Source organism: Electrophorus electricus, chromosome 12, assembly GCF_013358815.1.
Source record: "Electrophorus electricus isolate fEleEle1 chromosome 12, fEleEle1.pri, whole genome shotgun sequence".
Classification (NCBI taxonomy): domain Eukaryota; kingdom Metazoa; phylum Chordata; class Actinopteri; order Gymnotiformes; family Gymnotidae; genus Electrophorus; species Electrophorus electricus.
In genome coordinates, this window is record NC_049546.1 from 11,090,598 (window position 1) to 11,103,097 (window position 12,500).

The 12,500-nt window shown below is 43.8% G+C and overlaps 1 protein-coding gene across 1 annotated transcript in view; it reads right to left on the bottom strand.

Moving 5' to 3' along the window:
* The window catches only part of mgat4b (alpha-1,3-mannosyl-glycoprotein 4-beta-N-acetylglucosaminyltransferase B), a 73,619-nt gene that overhangs the window by 16,998 nt on the left and 44,121 nt on the right, over window positions 1-12,500 (bottom strand). Inside the window, exons 2-6 of the mRNA XM_027021987.2 lie at window positions 11,889-12,068; window positions 10,462-10,605; window positions 9,479-9,612; window positions 1,463-1,509; window positions 572-685 (exon numbers count right to left, since the gene is read on the bottom strand). Coding sequence (XP_026877788.1) covers window positions 572-685; window positions 1,463-1,509; window positions 9,479-9,612; window positions 10,462-10,605; window positions 11,889-12,068 — 619 coding nt within the window. The remainder of the gene's footprint in view (window positions 1-571; window positions 686-1,462; window positions 1,510-9,478; window positions 9,613-10,461; window positions 10,606-11,888; window positions 12,069-12,500) is intronic.

A 12,500-nucleotide genomic window follows, 5' to 3' on the forward strand; every position in this document is an offset into this window, starting at 1 on the left:
AGAGCTTAATTAAAATGGTTCACTTCTATCAGCCCTGGCAACACTGAGCCATTTGTTTAAACACAGAATAAAAATACAGCAAGGGAATCTAAAAATGGTGAAATTAATCTTTAAATATTGGCAGGACTATTACACAAACAGAGGAGGTATTAAAGGGAGCCATTTTGAATTCATGAGCTGAATATGAGGAGTAGTATTTTTCATCTTCTCCCTACAGTCTCCAGGCTCCCCTCTCAAGCTACGTGTCATTATGCACACACACACACACACACACACACACACACACACACACACACAAACACACACACACACACACACACACACACACACACACACACACACACACACACACACACACACACACAGATGGTCCAGTGTGTAACAGGCTAATGTGTTGGTCAGGGGTTAAATAAGGCATGCCAGCTGGGGTCAAGGAAGGCTCAATGCTGTATCTCCAACTCATTTTCCTCTCTGCTTGTTTGGTATTAATTTAAAAAAAAAACAAAAAAAAAACACATCCACACACTGTCTCCAGCAGGTGCTGAAGTGAAAGGATATTTGGTTTCATTACCTGACGCGTTCTTTTGGGTCACCAAACGACTCTTTGAGATGGGAGAAGTCTGGGTAAAAATGAACTGATGGGGAGATGATCTCTAACAGGCCTGACTGGATCTCCCCTGGAAATCTGAGAGAGAGAGAGAGAGAGAGAGAGAGAGAGAGAGAGAAGAGGTAATGACAGAAGAATGCCCAAAACCAGTAAGAGCAGAAGGAAGAAGTGCATGTGTGTTCAGCAACAGTAATAGTGCATGCAGGAACACAAGGGTAGGCTCAGTTGCCAGGGAAACGGGCACATCTATTGAACCAGAAGTGACAGAGCGTTTTCCTAGTCACACACACATCATCAATGAGCAGTAAACACGCTAACACATGCACGCACACACGCGCACATACACACGTACACACACACTCACTCACTCAGACAGAGACAACTGCACATTGTCATGATCATGAAATTATAAGCCAGACATCAAAAAGTAGTACATAGATTTGTCTATCAGGAAATTAATACGCTTATGTTTGCATTAAGAGAAAAAACAAAAACAAGAACCTGATCATTTTGGTTTTGTGTGTTGTGTGTATGTGCATGCGCGCATGTGTGTGTGCTGTATTATGTTGTACTATTTCTTCTGATCATAACAGATGTTGTACTCTGGAGAATACGTGACACATAAGTGTACAAATATACCAAAAGCCATGTGAGAAATCAGCACATAGAGATGCGAAACACACATCCCACATCCCACTGTGCCTTGGGCCATTACCCCAGAAATAAACAGTTTCAAAACAGGGAGAGAAATTGGTTTCGTATAAACGAGAGGAGGAAGATGGCCCCTGAGTACCCAAGGGACACACTCACACACATACCCACACCCACCACTTCACACAGAACAGATATACTCACAGGCGCTTAAGGCTGTCAGCAACGCTGTTGGCATATTGCTGGTCCGTCTGTAATGCAAAAGAAGTCCAGTAAGAGTAAGAGCAGAGTCCTTATGGAACCAGCAGAGCCAGCACACACTGGGCCCAGTAATAGATGGGATCCCATAATACATGGGATTAACAAATTAGACACCATTGTCATGATCCTAAATACTCTATAATAATGGCGAGCACATTTGACTACTCAGTGTTACAGACACAGTACTTGCTCATTCCCAACCACCCATACAAAGACACACATGCACCCAGAGGATGCATGAATGGTGGCCCGGATGAAGGCGACCATGACCCCCTGTCCTCATCACATCAGCGCTTTTCCCAGAAGCACCCTGGGTGAACAAAACTGTCAGTCTCAAATTGTTTTTTGACTTTCCATAGAGAGACCGATGAGAGTAAATGACTGAGGAAGACAAGATCAGAGGACCGACAGGAAACACCTGGAGTCACTTTGACAAAATCTTTTTTTTTCAGGCAGAGATAACGATAAAGGATTATATATAATGGGGGGGGGGAGTTAAAGAATGAATGAATGGGAGGACAAAAAAATAAATTTCACATGAATAACAGTTTTGTAACAAAAGGTGGCATTCCCCTACATGACTGTCACAAGAGTGAAAGAATAACATCTCAATTCCTGTTTTAAGGCTAGAAAGGGCATGAAACAGACTCATGGAAGCGCGTGGTGTAAACAGAGTACAAAAGAGGAAAGAGGAGGGAGGAAGGAGAAAGAGCTTCATCTGTGTCAAGGACATGTGAAGGACCAGTAGAAGGAAGAAAATAGGGAGAGAAAGAGAGCACCATAGAGAAAGAAACCCAAGATTCTCACTCTTGCGGGTTTCTATTTAAATTCCACACCCACCCGCACACACAATGGTCCATTCCAGCCTTTGCTCTTCTGACCCTGCAGGACGTACCAACTGACTCCAGGGCAGGTCGGGCCTGAAAAATCCACTCCCTTGACCAAAGCAGCACGTTTAACAAAGCCATTAACTGATGAATAAATCATCAAGCAATTACTGGGTCACATGGTCGTGATTCTCTGAGAGACAGAGGGCAAATGGTAACAGTTCAAACCCACTTTTCATTACGGCTCCCGTGATCATGATAGATGACACACATCTCCCTGTTATTAATCAGGCAAGCTCCGAGGCTGATCTAAAAGCAAAGCAGCGCTCACGTATCAGATTGCACACTCTCGCAAACAGCAAGCATTCTAGTATTCTAGTGCCATGACCGTTCAGAATCTCTGTCGCTCTGTCTCACATACACACACAGTCATGCCCAAACACACACCACAATATGCCGGGCGCGCGCATGTAAGACAGGGCAGTCGGCGCGTGTCTTATTAGTTTATGTATATGCAATTGGTTTTGGAGTATAAATAAATACCAAATACCAATTCTTGCTGGGGGCAAGAAAAGACTCTCTGAGAAAAGAGAAGGATGAAAGACAAGATGGAGAAAGAAAAAGTGAGAGTTAAGGAACACTCCTAGAAATTACAGGGAGATAGAAGAGAGCGAGCGAGCGCGCGTGTGTGTGTGTGTGTGTGTGTGTGTGTGTGTGTGTGTGTGTGTGTGTGTGTGTGTGAGAGAGAGAGAGAGTGTAAATGTCAGTCTCTCCACTTTTCCCTTTCACTTTTAAAGGTGATGCATAACCATAACAAAGATGAGAGTTGGCACATACTCCAACTGAGTTTAGAAAGGAGAGAGTCAGGGAAGTTTAGAGAGGAGACTCATGCCATTTCAAATGTTGTCCTAGTTTAATGATGGAGAAGGAGAGAGACAACTTTTCTGTTTACACACTAGTGTAACAGTAACCATGTTCTCGCTAAAATCTGGGGGTTAACCCAGCATTTGCCCACAGACTCAGGTAAACCAGTGTTTAGACACAGTCTCAGATAACCCAGCATTTGGATACAGATTCAGCTAATCCAGCAGTCAGAAAAAGACTTGGCTAACCCAGTTCTTACACAGATTCAGCAATCCCAGTGTTTAGACACAGATTAAACTAAACAAGCATATAGAAACAGACTTGGCTGACCCAGTGTTTATACACAGAATGTAAGGTATGGGTACCACCCATCTGTGTTTTATATAAGGAACTTTTGTTTTGTTTCTTTCATTTCTTTGGCACCATCAAAGGCCAACCACCCCCTTGTATATTGCTATACATTTTGTAAATAGAATATTGATGCGATTTTGGACTACTCAAAGGCATTAAAATAGTGGTGAGCTTACAGTGTGCCTCTGCGGGTTTTCTCCCTAGTTCTCCATGTTAATGTCCAGTGTCCCCTAGACACACTCCAGTGAGACAAGGCATTTTTAAAATATTTTGGCCTTGGTATTGCTGTGTTTTCTCTTTTTGGCAGTTAGAACTGCAGTATTTGCTTTGTTGATATGGCTTTTTTGACTTGAAGGAATTCTTTAGACATTTTGAGATTTTTAGACAATTGAGCGGTTGGACAAGTTCAGAAAAGTGGAGAACTTGTTGGCCATAGGAGCACATTTTGACGCTAAAAGGGAGATCTCGGTAGGAGCACATTTTGATGTTAAAAAGGGAGGCCTCTGCATTTTCTGCTCTCCTGTTGATACCATTAGTGAGCAGGCGGGTGATCTGGCAGCTACCCTTCTGTAGGCTACAGAGCCGCCTACTCCCATTCCAGCAGCCGAATGGACGTCCCAGGCTGGAGCGACCGCACTGTGATTTGAGCCGCTATTCCCTCTGTCCTCTGAGCCCCGGGGGGGGGGGGGGGGGGCTCTTGGGTAAGTGCGCCATGCACATTTGGAGATATGAATCGAGAGGAGAAGGCTCAGCAGAGAGGAGGGCCGAGGATGATTTCAGAATAGACGGAGCCGGAGGTGAAAGAAGGGATTTGCCTCTGGGAGCTGAAACGAAGGAATTCCAGACGAAGGAGTTCACCTCCCGGCCTGATCATCTCCAGTCCTTTCTGCTGAGCCTGTGACTCCAGCCTATTCCCTGGCTCCACACAGCACTGGCATTTCTACGGGAGCAGCTGCTGAGTTACCTTCTTCTTTTACCGTTACCTAGCACATAGGCCCCCATGCCTCCCTTAATAGAAACAGAAGCAGACATATATTTCGGCATTTCCCAGCACTTTGCTGTATGTTTGAAATGGCCGGAGGATTTGTGGACACTGCTACTTCAATGCAGGTCGGCAGAGAAAGCTTAGGGGGTGTGGTCTTCACCTTCTGTCAAAGATAGCATGGATTATGATGTATCGAAGGCAGCTGTGAACTAGTACCCGAGGATTTTAAAACGACATTAGCTCAGTCATATATAGAGTTGTTCAGGAATAAAAGGGCTGACAGTGAGTATTGTCCATTGTAATTTGATATCAAATGCATCAAAGAAAATATGAATTTGATGCCTGTCATTACAACAAATGTTGAGACAACACTGACTGAACACAAGGTCATCTGCTTCTTAATTTCAGTGTGTATAAAGGATTTCAATAAAAAGCACTTTTCCCTGAACCCCAAATGTAACTGTATAGCTCAGTGTTTGGTGTTTCAAGTTTGCTTCAGTTTTGCACCAACGTACAGTCATGGCCAAAAGTTTTGGGACTAGCTCCAATTTTGGTTTTCACAAAGTTTGCGGATTCAGTTTTTATTGTTGCAAATTGCATTAACTCTAGATTGTGAAGAGTGATCAGATGAATTACAATTAATTGCAGTCATTCCTTGCCATGAAAATTAACTTAATCACAAACATTACTGCATTCCTGCCACTGTACATCAGCCCTGCCAACATCATTTCAGTGATCTTCTCGTTAGCTCAGGAGAAAGCGTTAACTAGGACAAGGCAGCTGATCAACCATTTATCGAATCATCAAGACCTTTAAGGAGAGAGGTTCAACTGCAGTGAAGAAGACTTCAGGGCCCCCAAGAAAGTCAAGCAAGCGCCAGGACCGTCTCCTAAAGAGAATGCAGCTATGGGATCGGGTCACAACCAGTGCAGAACTTGCTCAGGAATGGCAGAAGGCAGGTGTGAGTGCATCTGCATGCACAGTGAGGCAAAGGATTTTGGAGGATGGCTTGGTGTCAAGAAGGGCAGCAAAGAAGCCACTTCTCTCCAAGAAAAACATCAAGGACAGACTGACATTCTGCAGGAATGTACAGGGATTGGACTGCAGAGGACTGGGATAAAGTTATTTTCTCTGATGGAGCCGCCTTCAGACTGTTTGGGACATCTGGACCAAGGATTATCTGGAGAAGAAAAGGTGAGTGCTACCATGAGTCCTGTGTCCTGCCAACAGTGAGACATCCTGAGAACTTTCATGTGTGGGGTTGTTTCTCATCCAAGGGAGTGGGTTTGCTCAAACATTTGCCTAAGAACACTGCCATGAATAAGGAATGGCGTCAAAACATCTTCCAAGAGCAATTTCTCCGAACAATCCAGGAGCAATTTGGTGATGAACAATGCTTTTTCCAGCATGCCGGAGCACCGTGTCACAAGGCAAATGTGATAACCAAGTGGCTTGGTGAACAAAACATTGATAATTGAAGTCCATGGCCAGGAAACTCCCCAGATCTCAATCCCATTGAGGACCTGTGGACAATCCTCAAAAAGATGGTGGACAATCAAAAACACACAAACTGTGATCAACTCCAAGCACTGACTAGGCAAGAATGGGTTGCCATCAGTCAAGATTTTGCCCAGAAGCTGCTATCCAGCATGCCAAGGCGAATTGTAGAAATCTTAAAAAAGAAGGGTCGACCCTGTATATATTAAGTCTTTGCTTAAACTGGATGTACTCATCAATAAAAAGTAAAAAAAAAACAAAAAAAAACCCAACATATGAAATGCTTACAATTGTACTTCACTATACCACAAACATCTGACAAAAGGATCTAAAAAAACTGAGGCAGTAAACTTTGTGAAAGCCAAAATTTGTCAGTCTCAAAACTTAGCCAGGACTGTAGCTAACAAATAATGAAAGTGTATGTACACTATTTAATATCATTCAAACTGTGAGCCAAAATAATCATCTACTTGTGTTTCTGACATCTCAAACCTCGCCGAGTTATTAAGTAATCTCAGACAGCTTGCTTATGTGTATTCTGACCCAGTATATGTATAAAAGTAGCCAAGTGCAATAAAATCTAGGGTTTGGATGGCTGCTAAATTAAGTGGAGTCTTTGTATCCATTAATTTACTTAAACCATGTTTTGATTATGTTAGGTAACCTACACATTAGTTTATCGGCTGCTTAAAATATGTGCAGCAGAAGTGAAGCCTTCCTACAAAACGTGCAATGAAACTATTTTGCTTCTAAACGCATGCACCAACTTCAACATCCTTTAGTAATTGCCCAATAATTTTAATGAGTAGAAGTTTTTGGCAGTTTTTGCCATTTATTTGATTTATATCTTATTATTTACTTATAATAGTAAATTTAATTTATAATATTTTTCCAATACGTTGATATTCTTTATCATAAGTGTTTGTGTGTGTGTGTGTGTGTGTGTGTGTGTTATACTATTTGTAGGCATATAGGCATACTTAGATATAGTGGATTAAATAAACCTGCCAATTAAATTGTAATTGACAATTATTTGTATGACAAATCAGCTAACGAGTCAGTTTTAGCTGTAAACCCAGTTCATTTGGCTCTGTTTCAGACTTTTTAAGAGCTAGTTTTAAGTGTGGCTCATGCTAGACCCTGGTCAGAACATCTAGGGATCACCAAACCATACACATGGTTTTTAAAGCACTTCCTCTTACATATAGATGTAGTATCTTTTAGCTGTACATGTGAAATGTGTCAAAAGAAAGGAAAACAAAACTCAGTCATCTTGCTGGCCAAAATTGAGCTGAGAACCGGTTCCTTTTAACTTTCAAATGTGCCAGAATGCATTTACCAGAGACAGCCCCCCTAAGACAAACAACACCACAGACTATTGTAAAAGCTTTAATTAATTTTTTTAAACCACGTTTGGCCTCCCTAGTGTCATACAACAGACCAGGAACACACACACACACATTTTTCTTTTCTCTCTACTTCCAATTGCCAAGAGTGTTCATTAGTTCCATTAATCCATGTTAATTAATGCAAACTCTGGTGCATACACCCCCACACACCCCCACACAAATCAGCACATACACAATAATATATACCTTCACGCACACAGTCATATACACAACCCAAATACACTCTCTCATATATATCCACATACATCCCTGCCCACTCCCACCCACCCACACGCATCCCACTGCGCAGTGGGCCATAAGGGCAGGACAAAAACTAGGCAGAGAGAAAAACTGGTTTTCCATAAATAATGGGAGGAGAATGGCCCCTGAATACCCACAGGACACACATTCACATACACATAAAGACACAGGTACACACACACACACACACACACACACACACACGCAGAAACAGGTCCTCACACAGAAACACAAATGATTCACACTGAAAGTCTGTGAAGAACATTAATCCTCAAAGATGTTAATTAGCGCTCTGGCACATACTCGCACATACACCGGCATATAATCACGCAAGTACACCCTTTACTTACAGCCATATATGATCGCACAAGTACACCCTCACATACACCCGCATATAATACACCCCCATAATCCTCCAAGTACGCCCTCACGTACACCCCCATATAATCTTACAGTACACTCTCATGTACACCCCCACGTACATTCCTACATACACACTAACGTAAACCCCCACGTAAACACTCATGTGCACCCCCATGTACACCATCTACGTGCAATCCCATCCACTCACATACACCTTCACAGATTGGTGGATGCCCAGATTGCATTGTCCTTGTAAATAAACTAATTCTAATGTTAATGTGTTCTAATGTGTTCACGCAAGCTTCCCTAAGAGATCTCTATGTCTGGTGAATAGTAATTAGTAATATATAATGATAGTAATGCAGGAGAATAGAAATTAGTTGTATATAATAATAGTAATGCAGGTGAATAGTAATTATTAGCATATATAGTAATAGTAAGGTTGGTGACACAACCACGCACGCACGCACGCGCATGCACACACCCCCGACACAGACAGATGGCTGTGGGTGTGTCCGACTGGCAGCCTGCTCTGTGTACTGCGTGGGAGGCTGCATCTTCGAAACCCCATTATGGGCATAATGATTTGATGCATGGAAAGGATCCATAATTATGGCTGGAAGAGGACACGCTCTGTTCCTCACACACACACACACACACACACACACACACACACACACACACACACACACACACACACACACACACACACACACACACACACACACACACACTAGGGTCACTCACCACTGACCTTTCTGTGAGGCGATCTGCTTTCTGGCTTATGCAATCTGTTCTACATTGTGCATGTGTACTGTATGCACACACACACACACACACGCACGCACGCACGCACATCATTCTTAGTTGCCTCGGCACCCACTGAACGTGTGTGCGGAAGCTAGCTATATGCATTGTTTGTGTGGCAAGTGTCTACCCAGAAGGCATGTTTTCTAATTGGCCTGATCACAAATTCTAATGACTGACTCCTGCTGCAGGCTCAGCAGCAGTGCCGTTTGCTATCATTGGTCAGGGCTGTTAACGGGCTGGATTAGCAGCCAGGCCATTAGCGTGGTATTATGGAATGGATGGGTCGGCAAGACCTGGTGGGATCGCCGCAGTAACGAGGTCTCTTGATAGATATGCGAGTACACCAGGCTTCTCATCAACAAGATAGGAGTTCATTGACCAACTACACACACACACACACACACACACACTCCATTGGTGTGTTTACACTGTGTGAGAACTCGCTGAGCTGCTAAAAGTCAAATACATATAAAACACACAAAGGTATATAAAGACAAACTGAAAATCTCATGGTCAAACACGAATGTCCAAACCATGAAGCATGTTCTCGAAGATGCATCTGGATCCTTGGGGATAATGAATGAGTCATGCACCATGGGAGTTGTAGTCCTACCTCAGCAATGAAGACCACAATGACGCAGTCCTCTTTCTCAGCAGGGCTCAACTCTGACATCAGCGAACTCAGCGTGTCTGTCAAATAGGAATGTACCTCCCTCTTCACGCTGGGCACACCCATCACTATCGACACTAAGGACAGGGAGGAAATTCATCCAACTACTGTCAGATATGAATTAGCAAGCCAATCATATATAACAGTGTGGAAAATGAGACATGAGTATTGGATTTCTACTGGCACATTTCAGAGGATTAATGCTTCAAAATCTTACCATTCCGCAATGAATGTGGGATGGAAATGAAAAAAAAATGAAAGCAGTGAGAGAGAGAGAGAGAGAGAGAGAGAGACAGAAAGAGAAACAGAGAGAGAGATTGAAAGCAAAAGAAGAGGCAAATTCACAGGCAGGTTTAAATAACCAGCGACGGCTTTTCCTTTGCTCAGCACACCTGCTCATATAAATGAGCAAAAAGCACTTAGATTTTCATTAAAGCTATACGTGGACTTTATTCATGTAAAACTAGCACAGTGCCAAATGAGGTCCATTAACTATCACGTCAGGCCCTGGAATCAGTTGTAGGCTTCACAACTGATCATTAAAGTACGTTAAACAAACAGATGCACACATGCACGCATGTACGTACACACGCACACACGCACATCTGTGGTTCAGTAGGGAATAGGACCTAACAATCTTCAGGCCCGTGATACTGGTACTCTGTAATGGGGGCGGGGCTGAAGGGGAGGGTTGCAGTTTCTAGGGCAACATCACACAGAGCAGCAAGGCAAGCTAACAGGTGATAGCTAGGATGTTATTAGAGGGAGAGAGAGAAAGAGAGAGAGAGAGAGAGAGAGACAGGAGACAGAAACAGAGAAGGAGAGAGAGAGAGAGACGGTGAGAGACAGAGAAGGTAAAAGATGTCTTTAAAGGAGTGTGATGAGAGAGGAGTGGATGACCCCCCCACCCCACCCCCACCCCAAACCTCCGGTGCGGCCCTGGCCGACGTGCACGGCTGGCTGCAGGCTGTCCTCCTTGGCCAGAAGATGGGGTAGGTGGTGGAAGATGCTGGGTGGCTGCAGCACATTCTTGCTGCTGGTGACGTTCCAGAGCTTCAGCTTGGTCTCATCTGAAAGAGGGACACAATGGAACACTCAGCCGGCCAATGTCACACCACCCGTCAGTGGTTGTCCACCGGGGGGTGCCACAGTGCCCTCTGAACCGAACGTGAACACTGTGTTCGGAGATGCCATCCAGCAGGGGATTTCGGCTCCAGTCCTGGGGCCCTACAGTTTGGCTGCCCTGCACGGTTTCAACTTTTTCCTGCTCCTACACAGATGACCCATGTCTTGAAGGGCCTGATGGTTAGGTAGTGGATTAGCCGGATCAGGTGTGGTGGAGCAAAGGGACTATGCAGGCCAGTGGAATTCCCAGGACTGGAGAGAAGAACCCTTTTGTACTTTCTTGGATAGTTCTTTGATAGTTCAGTTTGAGTTCAGGCCAACGGAGTGATCCCATATTTCCTCCAACAATCCTCTTATCAGTATGGGTGTTCAAGACATGACCACTTGGCTGTTCAACACTGTGGTCTCTAAATGGATCACATACTGTTTGTTTCAACACCTGTGGTCACCAATCCTGTTCCTGGAGATCATCCATCATGAAGAGCCTAGTTCCTGTCTGTATTTGACCCAGCCAATCAGGGCTTTGAGAATGCTCTGATTGGCAGGCTCCACTGTGCTAAATGAATGTTGGAGCCAAACCTTGCAGGAAGATGATCTCTAAGAAGTAGCCACTGTAGCCACGGTTCCATACTATGTGCTGTGTTAAGGCTGAATGACACGTCCACGTATCTGCTCATAAGTGTATTTGAGACGTATTGAAGGGAGTTATGGGTAAGCGATGCTTTGTTGTGCACATGTGTGGAACACAGCGGCCCACAAATGCTAATCCAGCTCACAAGACCCACACAATACTCGACTAGAACCAGAACTAGCACGAAAGCAAAAGGGGGCAGTTTGACAGTCTGTTGTCAGAAGAGGTACAGCGTCATGAATGTTTATATGAATTTTATTTATATTGTGTTAAAAGCTTTTATGCTATGGAATAGTGTTTGGATTCCAAGGCAAGAATTTTTGTACTTGGGGGGGAAAAAAAACATTTATCAAAAAGAATCTCCAGTACTCTCTTTTTTGAGTGACTCTCAGCAACACAGCCCAAGGTTTTCTTATTATTATTCTTCTGCAACAAAACAATCTTCATTTGTTTTAGTTTTTTTTCACATCCTGATTTGGGTGCTATCCCCTAGTAGGCACATTTCACATTACGTTCAAGTACGAGAGCTGACATCATGAGACGTGCAGGCATGGATACGGACGTCCAGTATCCATCTGGCTTCTCATCCTCGCTCACCTGACAGGCTGCTCCACGTGCGGTTGATGTCACGCAGTGCTTGCTTCTCAGCGATGGCTCGCTTGATCTCGTCCAGCACCAGGTTGAGCTCTTTGGAGCGTTTCAGGTTTTCCTGCTCGGCAGAGTGTAGACGATCTCTCAGGGCCAGGAACTCCCTCTGGTAGATATCAACCACATTACCTACAGTGATCGAGGCGATCAAGAAGAAACAAAGAGAGATGGATACATTTTCATTTTTAAGATTCCTGTACGCTTGCAAAAAACACACTGAAGATTCCTAATTCACGGCAACTCTGCTCAATAATTTAAGCCAGAATCCTTAACATTATGCTCCCCTAAATAAAAATAAATTATTCAACAAGGTCTTTTGAATGGGGCTTAACCAAGACCTGGTGATTATAAAGACCAGAGGAGAGACGAGAGGAAAATTGAGACCCTTTTTCTCTCCCCATCCTACCCTCTCTCTGTCATGTAGAAGGCTAAGGCTGCACTTGTTTACATTTAGAGAGGCTCTTTTCAGCCAGATGAGACAGATGGAATGAGAGTCTTTAGTTCCTCCCACCCTCCTTCCACACACACCCACATTTAAACCAGGCTTTTAGAGTGCCTCCT